The sequence below is a fragment of the Neltuma alba genome, unplaced genomic scaffold (assembly GCF_004799145.2).
Source record: "Neltuma alba isolate B1F8T4 unplaced genomic scaffold, ASM479914v2 tig00010126_pilon, whole genome shotgun sequence".
In the NCBI taxonomy this organism is placed as follows: domain Eukaryota; kingdom Viridiplantae; phylum Streptophyta; class Magnoliopsida; order Fabales; family Fabaceae; genus Neltuma; species Neltuma alba.
The window spans coordinates 99,765-122,511 of NW_021635077.1; the positions used below are offsets into that span (position 1 = coordinate 99,765).

At 34.5% G+C, this 22,747-nt stretch overlaps 1 protein-coding gene across 3 annotated transcripts; it reads right to left on the minus strand.

Annotated features, from left to right (window-relative positions):
- Window positions 1-2,920: 2,920 nt before the first annotated feature.
- Window positions 2,921-22,377, minus strand: LOC114754270 (probable helicase CHR10). 3 transcript variants are annotated; one of them, XM_028943056.1, is made up of 17 exons: window positions 22,131-22,377; window positions 21,532-21,539; window positions 12,932-13,010; window positions 12,681-12,841; window positions 12,420-12,548; window positions 11,753-11,933; window positions 11,248-11,383; window positions 11,027-11,144; window positions 9,141-9,230; window positions 8,210-8,317; window positions 7,925-8,128; window positions 6,674-6,799; window positions 5,921-6,582; window positions 5,232-5,377; window positions 4,382-4,546; window positions 3,230-3,344; window positions 2,921-3,133 (listed from the first exon to the last, which is right to left on the minus strand). In XM_028943056.1, the coding sequence occupies exons 1-17, from the start codon at window positions 22,309-22,311 to the stop codon at window positions 3,106-3,108; spliced, it is 2,637 nt and encodes an 878-aa protein (XP_028798889.1). In that variant the 5' UTR covers window positions 22,312-22,377; the 3' UTR covers window positions 2,921-3,105. The 3 variants fall into 3 exon arrangements, with proteins under 3 accessions (XP_028798889.1, XP_028798891.1, XP_028798890.1); XM_028943058.1 differs by having other exon boundaries at window positions 21,427-21,539; window positions 22,131-22,205; XM_028943057.1 differs by lacking the exons at window positions 21,532-21,539; window positions 22,131-22,377 and adding exons at window positions 14,656-15,015; window positions 15,128-15,950.
- Window positions 22,378-22,747: the final 370 nt, after the last annotated feature.

Sequence of the window (22,747 nt, forward strand, 5' to 3'; positions counted from 1 at the left end):
ATCTTTAACTTTTAATTTAGTCCTAAAGACTATCTCACATCTTAATTATAAAAGCTAGTTGACTAATTTAAAGAGATTAAAGAAAAAAGTTAAGTTAGTTATTTGTAATAAATAAATATTGTCTTTCCTAAAATATCCTTACTAATCAAGTATATTGGCTAGAACTATTATTGTTAGAAGGACTACATTAGGAAAAATGTATAAATATGAGAGAATCAAAGTCTTATATTAAGGACCAGAGGTAGTATAAAACGTTAAAACCCCTATCTATTTTGTTTTTCATATTTATTCATTTTTTTCTAAAGTAATCATTTTCATCATATGTTTTTTTTTGGCAAAAGATTTCATCATATGTTAAAGCTAACAGACACACTCGATCAGCAAGAAAAATTTTAAAAGAAAATAATACATATTTATTACAAATAACTAACTTAATAAACTTCTTTAATCTACCTAAATTAGTAATTGGCTCTTATACTAAGGATTTGTTTGGTTTGAGGGGAGGGGAGGGGAGGGGAGGGGAGGGGAGGGGAGCCTCTCCCCTCATTTGGTTAAAAATTTTGGAGGGGAGGGGAGCTAAACCTCCCCTATTTTGGCTCCCCTCCAAATTGGGGGTTTTTGGAGGGAAACTAAATTTTTGGATCATTATGCCTTTATAGTTTTTTTAATATTCCACTTCTACTCATAAAATATATTATTATAATATTTATTTCAAATAAAAAATATATTATCCTAAGTAAAAAAATATATATACACATTATTATAATTAAAAATATATTATAAAATATTATTTAAAAATAAAATATTATAATATTATAAAATTAATTGTTTTTTATAAATATATTATTTATTAAATATATTTTAAACTGGAAAAAAAGATAGCCTAAAGAGAATAAAATTTCATTTTTCTTAGAGCATATAAAATTTGTTAATTTGATTATTTTAAATATATTATTATATTAATTAGAATAAAAAATTACTGTACCAATTTTTTAATACACATATTAACTTGATAAGACTGAATTTTTATTAAATTATATGATTTAAAATAAGATGTAAATTAATTTATATAATATATCAATAAAAAACATAAACTAATATGAAAGGGTAAAATAGTAAATTGATTATTACTATCCCTCTCCTCCCCTCCTCTCTTTGAACCAACCAAGGGATCATTAAATATCCTCATCTCCCCTCCTTTTTAATCAAACCAAACAAGGTGAGGATGAAACCTCCCCTCCCTTCCCCTACCCTCCCCTCCCCTCAAACCAAACAGGCCCTAAGGGTCAGAGGTAATATTATTTAAATCAAGAATATTGGTTTGCTTATGTTTATCAATAATAAAGCTTGATAACTGGGAAACTAATTAGATAATTTTAGCAAATTAAAAAAAAATTGTATAATTTTTCCCTCTTATAATTTATAGGCATATATTTATTTTTGAGCTGACTGTGATATAACTGAATGCTGATATCTTATTTTATTAAATTTTTAAGTGAAACAAAATAAAAAAAATATAATTGAGTTGAATGTTAGTGCTTGCTTTCGCTGCAATTAGTTATGTTGCTGAATATTTGTTAAATTTATAATATTTGACTAGTTAAATAATAAATGTGATATTTGATTTGATGGCAACTGTTAGCACAATGCCTTGCTCGCAAAAAATAAAAAAAAGAAAAGAAAAAACTCAAAAGACTGATAAATTGTTAATTATAAATGTGGATACTAGTTCTTTATCAATGTTTAGGAAATATTTTTTGTTGATGTTATCAGTCTGTGCCTTAATTTTTATCATATTTTATTTTCAAATTAAGAACTTCAAAAAAGACAAAAAAAATAATGAAAAATGATTAAATGGGTCAAAAAGTCCACAAGACCAACCCCAAGCCCACGTGACCCGTGACCGAACCCGTGAGAAACCCACCCATTTTTTCAGCACTGCCTCTAAGTCTCTAAAACAAACACCCATTATATTTTTCCGTGGAAAGTATATAATTTCTATTACAAGTAAAATCGCCCCTAAGCATAAGGTGTGTATTCTAATTACAATTACATTTGAAGGACCCATTACATTTAACATAATGTCTTATGAAAATTGGAAATGATCATTTCCTTGACTTTGAATTTAAAAATTCATTTACAAAACATGAAGAATATTTACAGGGTCCAAGTTACAATTAGTTCTTCTTAAGATGATATTAAAACCTAATCTGAGCAGGTCACCTAAACTATTAATTCAGTAAACCAATCCTTTCATGTATCTAGTAAAAAATCTTGCATAGATCACACTCTAGTATTTTTCTTTCCTTCTTAAACTTGAAACATCATTCAAAGATATAAAAAAACAAAAAGCAACCAATCATTTTTTTTTTCTCTAATAACTCTATCGTGTTAATTCTGTTTATATATGAATATTTTATATGAAAATTTTTGTATAATTTAAATAAATTATAGTTAAAGTTAATCACAGTTCAACTATTATTGGATTAGTAACCCTTAGATCCCGTTTGATATGAAGCATTAAAAATAAGAGATAAAAATTACTATTAGAATTGAGAAAATTTATTAAAATAGAGTTTATCATGAGATATTGCTTGATAGATAGGATTAGACAAACCCACGTATGTGGAATTAGAAAATACTATAAAAAGAAGCGGTATTTTCCAATCTCACCTTCATAGGTTTGCCTAATCTCATGTAACAAACAATTATTTATGCTAAATATTTTTTAGTAATGTCTCCTCAATTACAATCACAGTTCCTATCTCTCATTTTCATTGCTTCATAGCAAATAGGACTCGAAATAACCACTGTCTTCACCGTTCAACGACAAGCATGGTTTTCAGTAGCTTGCTTCTAGGAGGGTTAGCTTACTTTTTTTTGTTGTGGTTTTTTTTTTTGGGGGTTTTTTTTGGGGGTGGGGGGGGGGGGAGATCACGCACTGGACGAAATAAAAAAGGTAAGCTTAATCCTGACTTACTGAGGACATTCTGTGATCCTGAGAAAATTCAGTTACTAAGAAAGCCAGAAGAATATACACATTATAGGAGGCAGAGGATGATTCCCAAGAACTATCCTCCCTGATGCTTGAATCAATCTTAAGCTTTACTGAGATTGTCGACGATAATAGTATCTGTCAGGAAAATGCATGAAACTCATCATATGAAAGCCAATGTGCACAATATGTGTGTGTGTGTGTGGAGAGAAAGAGAAGGAGTGAGAGCAGTACACATATATACTGATGCCATAAATGGAAGCATATTTTCGCAGAAGACGCTCGATGGTGTACCACTCAGAACGATCTGATCCACCTTGATAACCTATCCGGGGCATGTGTATTGATGCTGTGAAGGGAAACAAACTAATATGTTAGCTCCATTCGTTACATTGACAGAATTTTCTTGACTGATTTAGCTTTGAAGAACGTATAAACAAACTTTCAACAAGCAAAGACAGGTCAGGGACGGGTGATTAGGTTTATATGGTCCATCCTAAGATGTCCAAGCCCCAAACAATCTCTAAACCAATATACTTGAGCACTGCCTGTATCATAATATGATGGGGTGATTTCAATTGATTCTATATGAGCTTTTCAAGAAGATACTTCCTGGTAGTTTCTTTTGCCATCACTTCCTAGTAGTTTCACATCATTGCTTTGCACTCACAATTAAAAATAGGAAGATGTTCAAAAATTGATTATTAAGATAGGAGAACCAATATACTTGAGCACTGCCTGTATCAGCAAGATCATTTTTGTGGGGAAAAATTGCATCTTACAAGGTAGAAGAACCGAAATTGCATCTTACAAAGTCATTTTTGAAAAAACAAAAATGTATTAATTACTCTTAAAAGTTGGCAAAAATACTCATTTGGGAATAAAGACTGCTTCCAAATATGACTTATAAAATGGAGGAAGTACCAAGTGATGAGTAGCTTAGAGGGCAAAAGCTAGTTAAGTAGTTAGTAACGAAGGTGGACCAATCCACTTAAGTACCTAATAGTTACTGATCAATGTGAGATCAGGCATCCCATGCTACCATGATCCCCTTACCCTGTCACTTTTCAGATGTCACACCTCAAAAAAACACATCTTCGGCTTCTATAAGTTCGAATACGGATTGACAAATGGAACTATCACAAGACTTCTTGTAACAAAGTATCGCTCATAAGTACTTGTTAATAATGAAAATATAAAACATTTGAACATTTCCTATAAATAAACCATATGGCAGATATAGACTAATACGAGGTAATGCACGAGGAATCAGTATTGCAGTGGGAAAAAACAATGCCTAAAACTGCATCACAAACAATGAGGAGCAAGAATTATGTAAGAACAACAAATTCAACGCCAGATATTATGAACTAGGAAGAATGTTACCAGAATTTTGCTTGGCTGAAAATGCTGCTTTTGATAAGCAAATTTCCAAGTGGGGAAGTGAGATCGCACTCCGAGGAACTTTACGCCTCCGATTATAGGACTGAACCACAGCTAAAGCAACCCAAATGGGAGTTCTTCTGCCCATATTTTGTTCATCACAGTCATCTATACAGTAACGTGATGTGCACAGTCAGTTGAGTTATAGCATGTTGGACAAGATCTGGAACCCATGTACATCTATTCACGTCAAAAAGATTAATGACAGCTAAAATTTAAAACATATTTGATTGTTTTTTCAACATACAAAGAGTCTGAATCCAGAAACCGACCCTGAAGAATGTGTTTGCATTGAGTATATAGTATGCTGTAAAATGATTAGGGCACATATAAGAAACAAAAGTGTGTCCTTTTCTTCATAGTCACTATAATAAATCAAAAACATGCCGCACACCTAAGATTAAACATGTCGTGGTACAATTTCTGATCCTAGTTCAACAGTCAATATCAATCATTTCAAAGGTGACTTAATTTTACCAACTCACCAGATCAACTGCTCAACAAAACTATCAAAAGTATAATGACACAGTAAATGGGACAACGAAATTGAAAATTCAGTTAAAACGTCCCCATGTTCTAAAAACAAGCAGTGGTAATAAGATCCCAGGTAAGAGATATCTGCCAATGACAATTATATATTAACAAGTGGGACGATTTCTGCTTGTTAAAGTAGATGGAGCAAGGACTGCCTGATAATGGCTCTATATTTAACCAACATGAAGCACCTTAGAGGCTTGCAATTCATTGTCACCTTGCAATTCTATCTTACAAATTACATGGTGTACGTTCTGACCTTCAAGCTTTAGAAGATGCAGATCCCCAAGATGCAAGTCCCCATGTGCAGAAGCCCGTTCATAGGCATCACCAATGCTCAAAGACAGCTTGTTCAGTGCATTAAACATTCCTCCACGACCCCAGTTTCCAGAGGTATCAACACAGCTGTAAAATCCTCAATTAAGCCAGCAAAAAAGCCCAAAAATGATGACACTCTGGGCAAAATACTCGGACCATGAACAATTGATCCTAATTTCAGTGCTAAGAAGTTAATAAACTTAGAAGGTAGAGAAAGTACAGTAAGCTGAAAGTTGCAAGTGAGTGAAAAAACAAAGGGAAACTCAAATGCCTTGTGTTCTCTTAAATTCTTGGACTCATACATTTTGACCTTACTCTTCAATGCTAAGACATAAACTAAACGAAACACTACGATTGTATAAAAGAAACAATTAAAACATCAAGTGAGACACACGCAACAACATCCTGCATGTGATATTTCAGAAAGCCTTAATGGAACAGTAGAACAGACCAAAAGCTAAGCCATAGCCAATTACCATCAGATAATTAAAAATATCATGCAACTAAGAACATTATTAATATAATATTATTTTTAAAAAAAAGATTAATTACTAAAAATCATTATAGTAATTAACAGCCTGTTAAAACAGAATATAATCTGCAGGGTAGCAATTATAAAAGAAAGTAGACCTGAATATTATGGCAGGTTCAGATGGACAAACGTTCAATGGATCTGTACAATCTCCATACACAAAATGAACAGATCCAGCATCCGATAGATTACCACCATCCGGAGGGATGACAGGGTCATTCACATTCAATGAATGGTATCCAAGAGCTTCCCACTTAGCCAGCTTCTTTTCTTCCGCTTTCTTCTTTGCAGCCTCAAGTTTTAGATGCTTTTCCTCATCTGAGATTCCTCTATTCCTCATCTCCATGATTGAGTCAGTGCTTGGTTTTGACAGTTCCTCAAATTTTTTAACCCAGGAAAGATAAGAAGCCTCATCAAGACTAGGATCAGAGTTAAAAGAAGTAGAAGCTCCTTCCTTAGAATCATATGATTCTATAAGATTTCTAGGGTTGATCTCAAATTTTCTGTCATCCTTGTCAGATATATGTACATCACGCATTGCAATCACCTTGTCAGTCATAGCATTAATTTCTGACAAATTCATGTCCCTAAGCTCTCCATCATTATTTTCATTAGGATCAAACATGTGGAGGCCAAATATGATGGACTTTAAATCCCCAGTCCCAACTCCAGATTTTTGTTCATCTTCATGTTCCTGCATACTATCACCTATAACATTGAGGCTAAGCTGCAATTTCTTCTCTGCCCTCCGCATAATTACCTACATGAAAAAAAATTCAATTTCTAAAACATAGGAAATTCACCTCTGTTGTCAAGAGGTTAAGAAAATATAATGAAAAATAGAAAGACACCTCCTCCGCTGTTCTTTCTGTAACAAGGTTTATGCACAACACATGGTTCATCTGGCCAATCCGATGGGCTCGCTGCAATGCCTGCTTGTCTACTTGAGGATTCCAATCTTGCTCATAGAATACGACCTGCAAAATGCAAGTACAGTAAATTCTCAATATATCTCTAGTATTCAAAATACTTCAGTCAATCTGTTAAAAACATGGGATCCCATGGACTGATATCATTTAGCAATATTCCACGGATCAACTGGAACACTTCCATTTTCCAGAAAATAGTGAATTGTATTTAAAGCCTTCTATGACAACAGCTGCTGTACCACATAAGGCAGTTAACAGAAGCAGTAGTTTGCATACCATCTCAAACAGCAAAGTCAACAAAATAGAAGGAGTATTTTAACAGCTCAACTAACTCAACACCCAAAACTTAAGACTCCCCCGGTCATTTTTTACAAGATCCAAATAACCAAATTGCATGGTTTAAGAAATCTATTAACATTAATTAAAAGTAATAAATAAGAAATGTACTTCCTTTCCCAAATATGCCCTTATTTATAAGAGAGTAAGTGAGAGAGAGAAATAGTGAGAAAAAAGATGAAAGAGAATGTTGGGAAAAAGATACTGCAATTAATTAGGGTAAAATTGGTACAAATGCATTTGATGTTCAGATAAGCCCAAACTATATCTCATAAAAAGGACTGGAGGCAGTATCACGTAAAATATTGACATCAAATCAAGTGCACATAAGAGAACTATCATTAATTACAAAGCTTGCAATGATCTCAGAACTAACAGAATTTGAATGAAAGTTTTTAAATAAAAAAGACTAATAGATCTAATGCTATATTATTTTTGGGTCGAGAGGTAGTTAGTAGTTATAATTAAATAATGATAATAAATGTATAGCAGATATTAGATATATCAATCTCCGTGCAAAGAAAAAGGTATCTCTTTCCTTTGCACCAACCAAATTGAGAGTTAGTTCGCATAAGAAAATACATACACTCACATGCATGCGTACATGTGCACATATACTCACACAAGAACCCATGCAACCATGCATGTGTCTGTGCACAGACGCACAAAAACCTATGCACACAAGAGCATGTGCAAATGTGCTCATGCACACACATACACACTTTCTACCCTGATACAAAGAATTATGTAAGAGGAGGCATTTGAAGAAAGATTTCATATTTGGAAAAGGGGGGAAAAAGAGGGGGGGGGGGGAGCTTAAAGCTCATAAGACTTAACCGTATCAGCAGCCACTAGATTCAAGCCAACCCCCCCAGCTCTTGTAGTGATCAGGAAGACAAAGGCTCCACTTTGGTCTGCTTCAGAATTCAAAACTGAATTAGCTGATGGGCCACTGAAACTTCTTATTGCAGCAAAGCGCTCCTCAGCCCTAACTGACCCATCAAGACGCACATAGGAATATTTTCGTAACTCCAGATAGTCCTACAAGAATCAACGAGCATGAATAAAAAAGTTTAACCAGATAGAGGTAAAGGAATTTTATGCATTTGGTAGGGATCTGACCTGCAAAATATCAAGTGTTTGGGTCATTTGAGCAAAAAGAAGGACACGGTGTCCAGAATAATGTAACTTCTGAAGAAGCTGATCCAGGATCAACAATTTACCACTGGCCTGGACAAGCAAAAATTTATAACATTGTGGCAAGCAAGAAATATTTTAAGAGATCTAATTTCTTATGTGAACAAGCAGAATCGAATGAAGAATAGATACAAGCAAAATCTTACTTTTAGAAACCATTATCTGGCAACGAAAGCTATCTAAGGCTCCACATAGAGCTAATTAGAGATCAGAAGTATAAAAGTCCTGGAAAATAGAAAATCCTCTTGGGTTCCTTTTCACTTGACTAATTTCAGATTTTGTGACCAACTTTCCAAAATCATAACTAAATCTTAAAAACTCAGACTAAGTTTGTTCCTGCCTGATTATAAAGTTCTATGTCTATCATATTTTAATTTGTCAGGTTATGATAAATGTGCTTGACAGGTTATGTATTATATTATATGGGTCATTATATTTAAATTTGTCATTCTATCTGACAGACATCTACATACCTCAGCAACATATCAGACTTTTCATGCACTTTGTAACAAGGACCCACATTATGCAGAAGTGAACTTAAGAATAAACGATTTTTGGTCAGAAATGCCTGACAAAGATTATTAATAATTCATAACCATATATAAACTTCCCATGGATTCACCCGATATAGTGTCACTACAGGGGAAAAATTACCTCTTTTTTCTTTATTTTTGGTCAATTTCTATTATGTCCTTATCTTTCTATTAGCAAATGGGAAATGCAATGCAAACAGAAAGTTTAGCATGGTGGTCAAAGAGAAATCAACCAATTGGTCAAAGAGTGAAAACCAGAATAAGTTGGGAAAATACTGATAATCCCCTCTTTATCATGTAATAAGATTGAAATTACCAGTTACCTGAACCAGATGTTCACCCTCTTCATAAGGCTCAGGCTCAATACCTGGGAATAAATAAGGATGGCTACATGCTTTCCTTAGCTGTATCACCTGCAAAAGTAAATTATATTTTCTTTCCCTTGTCAATAATCAGTAAAAATTAAATGTAAAAGCCAAAATAAGGCATTGCCATAAAGCAAAATAAAGAGAAAAATAACAATTCCACCTCAGGCCATGTGTAATACATAAACAGAATAATGACGTCAAGAAACCAACTCTCCCTTAAAGTGAGAATGGTTCATTACACCTTATCATCCTCCTCATGAGAAAATCCCTTCTGGCTTGAACAATAAAGAAGCCCCCTCAAGTCTTGTGATGAAGTTAATCATAAGAATTGAAAAGGACAAAACTCCTCACTCATCCAAGAATTGGAGTTTCCGAGAGAGTTTTGTCCAGGACGAATGAAAGAGCTTGAAAGAATTAGAGAAGTTCACCACCATGCACCCATCAAATTCAAATGAATGCACCTTATACATATATGGAAATTCAATAATAATATCAAAGAATAATTTTAAGAATCCAGTAATTCCAGTATAAAAAGGACCTAGAACTATCTAACAAAAATACATGCAGACCTCGTATCATAACCACAATATTGAACATTGTGGAAGTATAAGGCCCACCCTGCTCTGAGGCCTGTTCACAGTACATTCTGAATTCTAACTTGACTTAATGTCCAACAACCATACAATCTTTGGATTTAATTTAGTATCCACATTTAATAGGAGAATCCCAAGATAGTGATAGAAGAATATAAATGTGTTAAATACAAAGAATTAGTGATGATAACAGAAATCTGAACCACCTTTTCATATGTTCCACTTCCGAACTAAATTGGAAATACAAGACACTTCACTCACTATCAAAATAAAACATATCTCACTTGAGGCGATTATTTTTGAGGCCACAATGAAACCAATCTGGGTGCCTCCAATCTTTAACTGAATAAATTATGACAAGTTCAATATTAACAGGTGTATTATAAGCCCTACTAGGTTCATAGCATTAACCCAGGCATAAAATGATAATTTAATCAAATAAATATTATCTGCACGCCCTATATAAAAATCAAGTCCTAAAGGCAATGCAAAAAATCAAGGACTCTTATTTTAAAATTCAGGCAAAAATACATAAATGCCCCTTTTTTTTTCAAAAAAATAAAAAGTTCCTAACAACAGTGGCCAATCGCTGGCACCACAGCCTCCTGCCGACACCATTTTTAGGATGCAATGGTTGGGGATCAAATCCTATATTCACCACTAATCCAACATATTTCTCCAGTCAATAGCCAGCTCGCCAATGGTCAGCATTGAAGCTCGCGCACCAGCAACCAGTGCTTCAGTATTGGTGATTGGCCACCAGTTGTCGGAAGGGAACCTTTAAATTATGAAATTAAGATATTGTAATATGATTATTCTTTTCAGAAAACAAAAGAAAATCAAATTCGATAATAATATACCAATCAACTTATTATTAGCTTTTTTCTTCTCTCTTCCTCTAAACCAGACAACATGTAAGTAAAATCTTTTTTTTTTTTTTTGGGTACTCTTGCAAAAAAAAAAATTGACATTTTTAAATTAAGAAATTGAGAGTTTGTAATATGATTATTCTTTCCAGAAAACAAAAGGAAATCAATCTCTAAAGCAAATAAATGCGACTACTTTTAACCAATCTCTAAAGCAGGAAAACAAGGCTGTAAAAAATTTACTGCTTACAATTCTGTTAAGCTAAACAATTACAACATCTAAACTCAATTTGGCATCTGCTCGGATAACAAATGGAACAACAGAAATGGCTCTAACCCTGCAGAAAACAGAGCAAAAGAAGAGCTTGAATGCTTGGCTTACAATATTCTGCAGAGACTGATGATTTGAAGTTCCAGAAGACAGGGCAAGTAACTTAGGAAGCTCCTTCCTCAAAATTGACATGTAGACCTTTTTTTGCAGGCCAACTAGGGGTGCCATACTGTCAAACATTTCAGTATTCGAAAGTGACAGCTTGGAAATTCTAGTAATCACTTGTTGAAAAATAAAGCACGACTAGCCATATAATTCAAAATTTAACATACACAGTTATCTCAGTGAGAGATGGTAGCACGAGAGTTCCACTCTCTATAAGCTTTGACTTGGTCCGTCGAAGCATAAAAGCTCCTAATATACTTTTCAGTATTTTAAGTTGCTCCTTTACCTGCACTGCATTTTGAACTGTTTAGAAACAACAACTGCAATAGTCAGAACAAGACCATCATGACATGTCAATCTTGTTTCGTGCTAGTTAAGCTACTTTTACACCATCAATTGGATGAAAAGTCTTCCAACTGATGATAAGGATCTCCTAATATTTTTTTTCCTAATAAATGCAAAATTCGGAGCATATTTAACACTAAAATATTATAATTATAATTCCCTTAAAATCTACAGACCATCGATTTTAGAAGAAGAGACATATCAAGGTCAATATCCAATAAAGCATTCATATCGCAGATAGCTACTAGAAGTATGCAGCACTTTTCTGCAATACTGAAAAATCTTTGGAACTCAATGATACAAGGTCAAAATACACACAATAACAACCTGATGTAGGATCGCTGATGTCCTTGAATGTGGAAAGGAACTGGTCTAGTGTACCGAAGACAGAAGGCATACAAAAATACATCAACGCCCACAGTTCAGAAAGGTTGTTCTGAATAGGAGTACCAGTCATCAACAACCGTCTTGGCATGACATAGTGGTCTTTGAGAACATTATATAAAACCTGTTAAAAAGCCAGCACTTCAGAAGCAAGCACCAACGATCTTAGCAAGGGATCATTAAATGTTGCTTTCAAGTCTTCAGGATGACATTGTCTAATTTTTATCAACCAGCCAATAGGTACTATATAAACAACTAGTGGGCCAAAAAAGGTTGATCAAGTGAGATATGTAACATCTAAAGTACATCTTAGATATATCATATCAACGCTTATTACCAACTACCATGGAATGGTTTATCTCTTCTCTAAAGTTTGCAGTTTTTTCAATTTAATTACAAACTCAACATTTCAAGAATAAAAAATTTTAAAGGAAAACTATTCAACATACAGGTAAGTTTGCTTAGCCATAACCAGTAAGGGTGATGCTAAATACTTATTGGAAAAAAGACAACGATTACTGCATCAAAAAACTGACTTATAATTAAACAAGTTCAACAAACAGAAGAATGAATTTAACAAAATACTACACATATAATGTCTTCAACTTACACTTGAAGGGTTTTTAAGTCTTTGAGCTTCATCAATAATTGCATACTGCCATGGTATTTGAGAAAGAAAATCCTGATCGATCAGTGCTATATCATAAGTTGTTAATAGGACGTCGAAAGGTAACAAGACCTGGCAATGAATTCAGTTGAAAAAAATAACCAATAGGCATAAACAAAATACAATGAGAATTCTACACCTTTGCCCCAAAAAACATTAAAAAAACTTCAGTAAACATACAAATGAACGAGTTTCTGCCCTTACATTGACTGTTGTCAACTGTCCCTTTACATATTCATGAATATTCCTGCGTAGGCTGCACCTATATTCTTTCCCTCCAACATATTTAATTACTTTTAGTTTGGGTGAAAATTTAACTATCTCCGAAACCCAACCATCTGTTACACTTAGAGGACATAAAACCACTGCAAAAGGTAAATGAAGATAAGAAAAAGCAAAAGTACATTGCAGAAGAATTTAAGCTTTTCAAACCAAATAAAGGTTTCTTCACTCACAAAATGGTCCAACGGACAACTGGTACTCTTTTAAATAGCTCAGTAAGGAGATAGCTTGCAATGTCTTGCCCAGTCCCATCTGCCAGTGAGTAACATGCAGTCACAGAAATATATATATATATAAATTATTTAAAAAATGTGGTTTTCATGCATCTGCTCCACCCCGAAAGGTCAGGAAAAATACAAAAATCAAGCATGTCACCAACTGAATGTTTAAGAATCAATGTAACCGAGCTCAGCAAATGTGACAAATGCGATAAAATAAAACAGCAATAGAACCCAAAAAAAAAAAAAAAAGCCATATGAATTTTCAAAATGAAAAGTTTGCATTCCTCTACCAATTTGGACTATAAGATATAGGATGAAATAAAAAAAAAGTAATATTTTAATTATTAATTTAAACTCACACTTTGGCAATTAGGCTTAATGATTCTGAAGGATACAGAGGTGTAGTCCGCCTCTATACTGCTGTGTACATTAGGTATTAATATAGGATAAATAAAAACCCTAAACCTAGGATCCTATATATCATATCCTTCTAATTAGGACAACCTATACCCAACTCATGATCACTTTCATTCAAGCAACAGGAAGAGAAAAAAGAAATAATTCTTTAGAATCATCCAATAAATTTCTTCCAAAACAAGTTAAAAACCTTATTTTCTATGCCAATATATAAGAACTAGATTGTTTATCCATCATATCTCATTTGGAAATGGCATGCCATTCATATCTCTCTAAGTAGTAAAGTACCATTGCAATGAGCATAGTGTTATATTGCAATGAGCATAGTGTTATATTGTGTATAGATTCATTGTACTTGTTTTGGTACTCTCTTGTACCACCGTTGTACTTATATATTCTTTTTTTTCTTTCACTTATAAATAAGATATATGTGTATAGGCACATAATCCAACACATTCTCCCATCCTCTTTACCTCTGAGTTTCACAATATCAGATAATGTTAAGGCATATGCAAGAAAATAACAGAGTAAGGAACACAGGAGTACAAAAATAACTTGTGTATATTATAAGAGGAAAAGAATAAGATATTACAGGGAAACATAGCAACAGCCCAGTTTCTGGAATTGTCTTTAGAAAGATAGATAACAGGAAAGAAACTAAACAGAAAGGAATAAAAAACAAAAACGAATATTGAGCACCAAAAAAGAAATAATGGAAAAGAAAGAGAACCAATGGAGCCAAAATATGGGAGGAGCCGTTGGTTTCTGCTCATCCTTAAATCGTAACGATAAACATGATTTCAAGGATGCTCAGCAAAATTGCACCCACCAACAGTATAAGTAATACTAAACAGTATTATTTGAGCCATCTAGCATATAAGCATTTTTGCTACCATTAGTTGCATTAACTCATAAATTATAATGTACCAGGTGGTATAACATAATTATGAGTTTCTCTATGAGTCTTATAAGGTTGGATAAAATTAAAATTCGTATATTCAGATAAAGAAACCTGTGGAAATCCCGATAATCATGGGGTTCAAATAAAAAGATTTTATTTGATGTTGTTTTATTATCTATTGTTCGATTCTTCCTGTTGTGATATAGTCAGGTAGGTTCTTTATTATTTTCTATTACCCATTGATTCGTTTCCTAGGACAGATACAATACAAACCCTATAAATCCATATACATGTTTGACTTGCTGTGATACAAGAGAATATACAATTTTTACTCATATGGTATCAGAACATTGAGTACCTCTCGGATAATTACTGTGCAACCTCATGTCACTTTCTCCTAACAAGACAAAGTCGACCAAGTCAACTATGGAGCCAAAGAGCTCCGCGCTTTCACGCCATCCACCAGGTCTTGGTGGAAATACCATCCTCATTGTTCTGAAGAAGTTGACTGGTGACAATTACCATGAGTGGGCTCAGTCCGTGAGGCTCACTGTTGAAGGTCAAGGCAAGCTAGGCTACCTCACTAGCGAAACTACCAATCCGTCATCCACCAACTCTCAAGCTATGCGACTCTAGAAAACTAAAAATTCGATGGTCTCCTCTTGGCTCATTAACGCAATGATGCTAGCCATTAAATTGAGCTTCATGTTCCTTCCCACTGAATGCGAGATATGAAACATTATGAGAAAGGCATATTCTGATGGAGAAAATGTCTCCCAGGTCTTCGAAATTAGAACCAAATTGTGGCAAACAAAGCAAGGTACACAAACCTTAAATGATTAGTATTTAACCATGTCAACTCTGTGATCTCCATAATGAAGGTACATGGAAATGCTCTGAAGATGCCGCACTGTACAAGAAGAAAGTAGAAAAGAACACCTCTTTGAATTTCTTGCAAGTGTTAATCTAGAGCTTGATGCCTTTAAAGGATGCCTCTTGAGTCGTGTTCCTTTGCCTACTGTCCAGGAGGCATTTGCAGAAGTAAGGAGGGACGATTCATGCTGTAGAGTCATGATACCAACCCCTATTGCGGCAAGCAACAATCATGAATCCTCTGCTCTAATTTCTCGCAACAGTGCAAACAATAAAGGTCCCAGAACCAAACCCATCTATGAGCATTGCAAGAAGAGTAGCCATACAAAGGAGACATGTTGGGATATACATGACAAAACCTGCAAATTGGAAACCAAAAGGAGGCAAAGGACGTGGCTACATGGTTGGAACAGAACGGAATGAAGAAAAACCTACCACATCCTCTGCTGCATCCAATGACCAGCTCTCTAAGCTAATGGAGATGCTTAGCAACCTGTAATCTTCTAGTTAGCCATCACGCACTCAACCTACTGTCACACTGGTACAAAAAGGTAATTTTTTGCATGCTTTGAATGCAATTCAAAGCCTATGTACAAGCAGGTCTTGGATAACAGATTTTGGTGCATCTAACCAAATGACTGATAATAGTGGTTTGTTTATATCCTAGACCCCGTGCGATGGCACTCTTAAAGGTAAAATTACTGATGCATCATTATCAACTGTAACTGGTATGGGGGATATCCGAATATTGAAGCATATAATTCTTCAAGTTGTCTTTCATGTCCCTAGATTAAAGTGCAACTTAATATCTGTGCACAAAATTACCAAATCTGAAAAATGTCATGCTAATTTTTATGATACTCATTGCTTAATCCAGGACCTGTCAATAGGGAAGATGATTGGAAGTGCTAAAGAATTTGATGGCCTATATTACTTTGATGAAGCCTCCATTTCAAACACCACCAGTGTTTGCAATAAAGTTTCTCTCCTGGGGAATAGTAACATTTTCTTTTGGCATAAATGCCTGAGCCATCCTAGTATTCAACTCAAATGTTTCCTTCTAGTTTTCCGAATAAAAATGTTTCTGAACTTTCTTGTGAAGTACTCCCTCCGTCCCTTATTATGAGATCCAATTTTTTGAATGAGTTTGTCCCTTTTTATAAGACCCTCTTTGAGTTTGTCTGAGCATTTAAAGCAGCATTACCTAATTTACCCCTAATTTAATGTGTTTAATACATTCTTTTTCTTCATTTATCTCACTATTACTCTCTCGCATTTATCCATTTATATATAGGAGTATATTTGGAAGAAAAAAAACTGTATTTGCTACATATTAATTGCTTTTAACTAATTTTAACTGTTTTCTTAAACTGTATAATTTAGTTAAAAGGATCTTATAATAAGGGATGGAGTAGTTTGTGAATTTGCCAAGCATCACCGCACTGTTTTCCTTCGAAATATTCATTAACCCTCTTCTCCTTTTACTACTATCCATAGTGATTTATGGAGAGGCCTAGTTAAATTGCTAACTGTACCTTTCACAAATGGTTTATTACTTTTATTGATGATCATACTCGAGTTTGGTAGACTTATTTACTTAAAGAAAAACCTGAATTTTATTCTACTTTTGTAACCTTCTATCGAATGATAAAAAATTAGTTTAATACTTCCATAAAAAAATTTTCATACTGGCAACAAGTATATTAATAACAATTTTACTACTTTTTTCCAAGAAAATGGTATTATTCATAAAAGTTCTTGTCCTCATAGCCCCCAACAAAATGGGATTAAAGAACGAAAAAATTAACACATTTCATAAGTTACCCATGCCCTTCTTCTCACTCATAATGTCCCAAAGTATTAATGGAGAGATGCCATTCTCGTTGCAACTTTTCTTATCAATAGAATGCCAAGTAGAATTCTCTCCTTTAAAAACCCTCTTGAGGTCCTTCACAAGACTCACTATGTTTCTTATCCTCATAATAATCTTCCTCTAAAAGTTTTTGAGTGTTCTGTCTTTGTTCACCTTTATATCCAAGGGAAACTTGAGCCTCGCGCTAATAGATGCATTTTCTAGGCTATTCTGCTTCTCACAAAGGGTACAAATGTTATAACCCTCTTACAAAACGCCTCAATGTAAGTTGATGTCACTTTTCACAGGTTTGAACCATTTTACTCCCACCCTTCAATTCAGGGGGAGAGTTGGGATGAATTAAAGCCTTCGGAAAATGCTTTAGCCTCTAGAGGACATGATCGAACCCCATTACTTTGTGGAGTATGAACCTCCTATTACTCTTGAAATTGAGCAAAATCCTAACGAAGAGGAGAAACAAACCAAAAAAGACACTAAGAGGGTGTGCACTGTGCACAAGGAGGCAAAAAAGTAAAGACAAGCCACCAACTCCTGAGGCACACCATGAATCAGAATAGATGACAGTTCCTATAACTGAAGAATTTTATACTGTTAGTGTCGATGATCAAACAGGTAATGTAGATCCTACATGTAAAACAGTATCTGACTTGGATCTTCCTCTAGCACAAAGAAAAAAACCTCAAAGCTGCGCACAACACCCAATGGGGAAACACATCTCCTTCAAAGCTCTTTCTCCTCGATATCCAGATTCACCAACAATCTAAACAACATAAAGACTCCAACTAGTGTTAAGGAAGCTCTCAAGTCTCCAAGCTAGAAAAAGGCTATTATAGAGGAAATAGATGCACTCAAAAGAAATGGCACTTAGGAAGAAGTAGCTCTACCACAAGGAAAGAAAGTCGTGGGGCGCAAATGGGTGTTCATGGTAAAATACAAAGCTGATGGAACAGTAGATGAATACAAGGCAAGACCTGTGTCGAAAGGATTCTCTCAGATATGTGGCATAGATTATACAAAAACCTTTGCCCTAATAGCCAAGTTCAACACTATGAGAATCTTGATGTCCTTGGTGGCAAATCTAGTTGCCATATCTACTAAGATGTAGAGAATGCGTAAACAGTGACCTAAAAGAAGTATATATGATACCACCTCCTAGGTTCCCAACCAAAAAACCAAACTTGGTGTGTAAACTAAAGAAATCACTTTATGGCCTAAAACAATCACCACAATTCACACAGGTTCTTAAAGTTGAAGGCTATAACCAGGGGCAAAGTGACCACACACTATTCTTCAAACATCGAGGAGCTAAAAAAACCATCTTAAGTGTCTATGTAGATAATATAGTTCTCAGGAGATAACTATGAAGAAATGGAGAGAATAAAAGCTACAATGGCAAAAGAATTCCAAGTAAAAAACCTAGGAGAGATGAAGTACTTCCTAGGAATGGAGGTGGCCCAGTCCAAAAAAGGGATCTAGATCTCTTAGAGAAAATATGTGCTTGATCTTCTAAGGGAAACAGGGATGTTGGGCTGTAAGCCTAGCTCCACACCAATTAAAGTTTCAACAAAACGTAAGAAGAAGAAGAAAAAGAATGAAAGAAAAAGCAAAGATGAAGAAGAAAGTGAAGAAGAAGAAGAAGAGGAGGATGAAGAGAAGAGTGAAGGCAACGATGTTGACAAAGACAGATATCAAAGACTTGTTAGGAAACTCATCTATCTTTCTCATACTAAACTTGACATCGCATTTGTAGTATGTGTGGCCGCTCAACACTCTCAAGCTCCCGGAAAAAAACACCTCAAGGCAGTATATAAAATCCTAAAATATCTAAAGGGCACTCCAAGCAAAGGCATCTTGTATCAGAAAAGGCAAACATAGAAATCTCTACTGATGTAGACTATGCTGGTGCTTATGAAGACAGAAGATCCACATCTAGTTACTGCACATACATATTGGGAAGCCTAGTAACATGAAGAAGCAAGAAACAGAATGTGGTATCAAGAAGCAGTGCAAAATCAGATTATAGAGCAGTTGTTCACGGTATATGCGAACTACTTTCAGTAAAGAGAGTCTTCGAGGAATTAAAAATTGAAATAAAACTACCAATAAAGCTATACACAGACAGCATGGCAGCCATCAATCTCTCCCACAACCATGTTCAACATGACAGAACTAAGCATATTGAAGTTGACAAACACTTCATTAGGGAAAAGATTGATGGAGAACTAGTCAAGCTTACACATATGCCAGCTTGGAGCCAAAATGCAGACATCTTTACAAAGGGCCTACATAAAGAAGTTTTTTAAAGAATTCGTTCGCAAGTTGGACATGATTGACATCTATAATCCAACTTGAGGGGGAGTATGGAAATCCTGATAATCATCGGATTCAAATAAAAAGATTTTATTCGATATTGTTTTATTATTTATTGTTTGATTCTTCCAATTGTAACATAGTCAGCTAGGTTCTTTATTATTTTTTATTACCTATAAATCCCTGCATATGTTCAGCTTGCTGTGATATAAGAGAATATACAGTTTTTACTCACAAAACCATTATGCAGAAAAGTGATATTATCCTACTAATTAAAAATGGTGGTTATAGAAACAGCATTAAGTGGCAGTGGTGCAAATGCTGATGATAGTGGTAACAATTCTAGAAGTGATTATGGTGCCAATGACAGTTGCTACTCTTGGTAGAGTCTACTCATGCCACAACTAAGGCACCTTAGATAGATAAATAAACCAGAGGAAGAATTTTTTTTTTCTTTTTTCCTCTTTAGCTTTTATAAAATTCCTTGTACAAAATTCTTAACTAGGGCCAATCTTACTCCTCTTTTATACATACCATAATACGATAACAATCATATAAAAATACCTCACAATAAACTTATACAACCAGTCCCGCAAACGGAACATGATATACAAGCTAGGTGGTTCGAGTGGAAAAATGCTACTAGAGTTATTTCTAATAAGAAGGTACTTGATAAGCTTAAAGGAAAATTGATTGAACTGCTAAAAGAACAGCTATGTTATATGGTAGTGAATGTTGGGCTCTAAAAAGAAAACAAGAACATAAAGTTGGGGTAACAGATATGAGAATGTTGAGATGAATATGTTGTCATACACAAAAAGATCCAAAATGATAACATCAAAGGAAAAGTAAACATGGCGCCTATCGAAGAGAAAATGGTTTAACATCGTTTTAGGTAATATAGGCATCTGTCAGTGAGAAGGGTAAATCAGACAGTTTGAAGTCCTTTCAAAAGGGACAAAGGAAACCTGAGGAGAATGCTCAATGAAGTGATTAAACGATATCTTGTGGTTAACAATCTATCGAAAGATTTGGTTGTTGATAGAACATAATAGCACCGTGCGATCTATGTAGCCAACAGTGCCTAGTGGGATAAGGCTTCTCATTATTATTGTTGTTTTTGTTGTGTTAGTTTATACATGGCCACACCAACACAGACACAATAAGACCAAAGAAAAAGTATCCACAGTAATTTAAATTGTCAAAGTGTCATATCTTGTCTAATACAACAGTCCCACATGTGTTGGACACAGACACAACTCCTTCCCCAAACCAATGATAATGCAAGGTAGCGCAGAATCATTGAGCAAAAGATTGTTACTTTTATTATTTTGTGATTAAGATTTTGGTTTCCAGTTAGGAATTAGGGTTAATTTATTGTTTAGAATCATTCATTTATTTAGAGTTCCAATGAGCACTTGAGTTACACTAGATTCTTTCTAATTAGAATTGCTATAAACAGACCTACAGTCATTCATAGAAAATTATCTGCAATATTATTATATAAGAAAATAGAATTACCAAGTTTCATTTATTGTTGATCTTTATATTCTACATCACAAGGTCTCCTCACGGCAACTATAGGCAGTTTTCTTGACACGCCCAAAAATTATATAGCAATAAAGTAAAACAATCCAATAAAAATAGTGATGAAGAATATGTAATCCTCTTCTTGAAGATTCGATCTGCTTAACAGCTTCAGTGTTTTCTTGAGTTGAATATCAAGGTTAATTTTCAACATCATAGTACCACTTTCCCCTTATCTTTGATTGTTTCTTCATGGAATTTCTACGTTACCATCTAAAGCAGAAAAACTGATTTATAGCTTTCGCTGCCTTTAACAAGGCAGTGCAAAACCTTTCCATGATTCAGCTAGAAGAGTAAAATCCGTATTGAGTTCTCTGAACGCCCTCCAATAATTCACTCAATGAAATGGAGAGTTTTTATGGTTTCCCACCAGCAGGTTTTAGTAGCGTTTAAAGAATTTCATGAAGCATTAAGTTTCTCCTCTATTGGGTATCTGTTGATTTTACAGGATAACAACAGCAAAGACTGAACAGCCAGAAAATTCACCTTGAACAGGGTGAATTTCTGGTAATTGTTAGACCAATCAGATACCAGATATTTTCCCTTTCCAATAACTGATTATTCTCAGACATTATATTGAAGGAAGAATACCTCATCCCCTGCAAATAAAGTTGGCATTTTGGTCACTAACATGATTAATTTATTTCCTTAATGGGGAAAAGTATCTACTGCATCTAAAATTAAATTAGCCAATTGATATAGTCAATGCTTCAAAGGCCAGCGTAATAAGTCAACAGACTGGTCCACCAAATAGTTTCTTTTCCTCATTTACAAGAAATGGAAATAAAATAATAGACAAAACTAAGCAACAATTTTGAACAGAGTTTTACTAATCGATATTTATCACCGGAAAAGTACACACACTAATGTATAACTATCCAAATGTTTGCTCTTTTTTTTTTTTTCCGGCCGTGAATAGTACAGATGTACATTAAAGAATAAGTATTCATATATTCATATTGACTTCCCCAAAAAAAATAGTGCATACTTACCACCACACTGCGAAGCATACTTCTTGGAAAATTAATTGGAAGAAAAGAATACAACATTAAAACCATATCTTTCATTCGCTCTTGAATAATACAACATTTCAAAAGAGAAACTCCTCAAACCAAAACATCCCAATTCCTAGTCTAAAGACCTTCAGAGAATCCCCAACACAAAAATAGAGAATAGAGATGAAATCTCACCGAGGAGAACGTTGACGCCAAGTTTATATCTTCTTATGAGCCACGAAACTCCCTCCGCCTGGTGGGGTTTAAGGGTCGCCTTGATCCCAAGCTCTTCGACGTTAAGCGGCGTGTCGGCGTCGCGTGCGTCATGTTCAAGTATGATTTTCGCCGCAACTTGGAGTCTCTGTTGATAGTTCATACTCAAGTACTTGAAGAACCAGTGAGTAGCAAAATCTCAAACTCGGTGCGGTGAGTGCGGGAGTGAGTTGATGTTCCAGAGAGGAGCGAAGTTTGAAAGAATGTAAGAAACAACTTTGCGAGGGAATGGCTTAACGTACCGAGCGAAATAGCATCCCGTGCGAATGTTGTCCCGACAATGTCCACGTGTCCTGTTTTGTCACAAAGGGAAGAGAATTTTGCTTTATGGATTTTGTTTTCATAAAAAAGTTTTAAGCTATACTATGTTTTTTGGCCAGTGAAACTATACTATTTAGATAATCATTAAAATTATAAAATAATTAATAATCATGAAAAAAAAATTAATGTGCATTGAACACCTTAATGGATGTTTAGTATAATTTTTTACTTAATTTAGAGTGCACCAAAAAAAATAGTAGTAGTTTAGAATTTTAAAC

Excerpts from the sequence above, each read along its gene's own strand:
- LOC114754270 (XM_028943056.1), bottom strand. The coding sequence starts at position 22,311 with ATGAACTATCAACAGAGACTCCAAGTTGCGGCGAAAATCATACTTGAA. Across the intron at positions 6,800-7,924 it reads ATCTAGTGGCTGCTGATACG|GTCGTATTCTATGAGCAAGA; the intron begins GTTAAGTCTTAT and ends TGCATTTTGCAG. Across the intron at positions 3,345-4,381 it reads TTCAGCCAAGCAAAATTCTG|CATCAATACACATGCCCCGG; the intron begins GTAACATTCTTC and ends TTCCCTTCACAG.